This window comes from Capsicum annuum, chromosome 1 (assembly GCF_002878395.1).
Source record: "Capsicum annuum cultivar UCD-10X-F1 chromosome 1, UCD10Xv1.1, whole genome shotgun sequence".
NCBI classification, from domain to species: domain Eukaryota; kingdom Viridiplantae; phylum Streptophyta; class Magnoliopsida; order Solanales; family Solanaceae; genus Capsicum; species Capsicum annuum.
This window is the reverse complement of record NC_061111.1, coordinates 2,469,499-2,471,374: the sequence shown is the minus strand read 5'-3', so window position 1 is coordinate 2,471,374 and position 1,876 is coordinate 2,469,499. Positions and strand designations below refer to the sequence as shown.

General features: G+C 32.3%; 1 protein-coding gene across 1 annotated transcript; it reads right to left on the bottom strand.

Annotated features, from left to right (window-relative positions):
* Positions 1-948: 948 nt before the first annotated feature.
* On the bottom strand, positions 949-1,647 carry LOC124892066 (late embryogenesis abundant protein At1g64065). The gene has a single exon (XM_047403664.1). The coding sequence runs from the start codon at positions 1,645-1,647 to the stop codon at positions 949-951; it is 699 nt and encodes a 232-aa protein (XP_047259620.1).
* Positions 1,648-1,876: the final 229 nt, after the last annotated feature.

Genomic DNA, 1,876 nt, shown 5'->3' with positions numbered 1-1,876 from the left:
TAAATAATAGAGTTGCATAATGTGGCCAAAATGTCAATGGGTTAATGTTTACATGTGATTCCAATTTCCAACTCTACATAAGCATAATTCTCTATTCTACAATAAGTGACCTGAGGCTAATGCATGTAGGAATATTAGTAATAATTTTCTAAGCAATATAGTTTTATTTTAGTTGTATTCGCAATCTTTTTTTTTTCTTCTGGAAAGTGTACAACATTAGTTCTACTATTGACAATCTTAATTGAACAATAAACAGATTTTGATCACTTCAATTTGCAACTAAATCAGTAAATATATATCCTAGTTAAGGTACTAGTACCTATTGAGTGGGTTCTTAGGTTAGAATAGCACTGTACTTGCAAGTGGGCTAATAAAAGATTGGAAGGCCTATAGTTTAAGCTTTTATTATTTTAGGCCCATTGGTGGATTTGGAATAATTTCGATGAGATTGATATTTCAATTTTTTTTGTTAGAAACGTATTGATTTGACCCTATAAACGTATTTCTTTTAGAAAATCTCTCAGTTGTTTCAGATTCATTTAAGATGTAACCAGGATATCTATCAAACAGTTTTCACAACTCAATCATAAATAATGAAATCATTAAATATTTGACCTTTTAAAATTTGCATGTTACTTACTTAATAGAGGCCAGAAAAGCAAAGAGAAAATAAATTTCATTTAAATTAATTGACTAACAAATAGCAGGAAATAAATTAATTATGTATGTATATATGCTAAAGCTAGCATATGCTCCGAACCTTTTTTTAATATATATAGTAAATGTTGAACTCCCTTAGCTTCGGTTAGTTCGCGTGTGCATTTTCGAACCCCTTAATGAAAACTTGGCTCCATCATGCTAATATCAAAAGAAATAGCTCATGCATTTTCACCTTTTTTTTTCAACAAAATAAAATTACAATAAAAAGAACGAAAAACTTTTTATAACCTAGAGAGACACTTCTCTTTTACAATCAAAGTTTCTAACATCTTGATTTCTCAAGTCAACCATCATAATACAATTCATTTTAATTTCAGCATTCTTTTTAACAATATTCAAAATTTTAATTTTACCATTAATTCTTGTATATGTACTCACAAGCAACTCACCATACCTCAAATCCCTCCCTAACCGTGGAATTTTCAAAATTTTCTCCACCATAACCTCCATCGATACGTTCATGCTTAACGTCCGCCGCGCCTTGGCAGTCCCCGGTGGCGTTAGGGTTTCTCCGATGACCACATCATCGTAGAACAAACTAGTCGTTGCTTCATCAAACTTAAACGACACCGCGTTAGGGTTTTTAACAGACACGTCAGCAAAGACCGTTAAGTTACTAATGCTTGGTTGGAGAGTAGTGGAACTACTTCCACTACTTGTCATGAGATAACTTATTCCATCAATCTTGACGGAGTTCATCCTTATAAACGGTTCGTGCACACGAAAAAGGGTGAAACCAAGAACCAACATGATCACAATGAGTACTAACATGGTCGCTATACAACAACCACAACATTTAATACATCTTCTACGACGTCGTTTTTTCTTGTGTAACTCCATGGTAATATCATTATCGTCGTTATCAACGTGAATTCTATGAGAACCTAGTGCCAAAAATTGAGATTGATCATTTGTACTAGAAGCCATGGATGAATTTAGAGGTTGTGGTTGAGACATTTTTTGGAACTATATCAAAGAATTTCTTATTTTTCAATTTGTGGCACGTAACAAAGGTTAGTGTAACAAGTGTTATATATAAGTTATAGGTATTATATATTGTACTAATAAGTAGTCTTAATATTGTTTTTCATGGCTTTGAATATTGACTTGGAAGGGACTATGTGGTTTATTTAATAAACAATCATTGCTGCATGTG

What these genes read in the sequence shown, in the direction of transcription:
- LOC124892066 (XM_047403664.1), bottom strand. Translation starts at nt 1,647, where the DNA reads ATGGCTTCTAGTACAAATGATCAATCTCAATTTTTGGCACTAGGTTCT.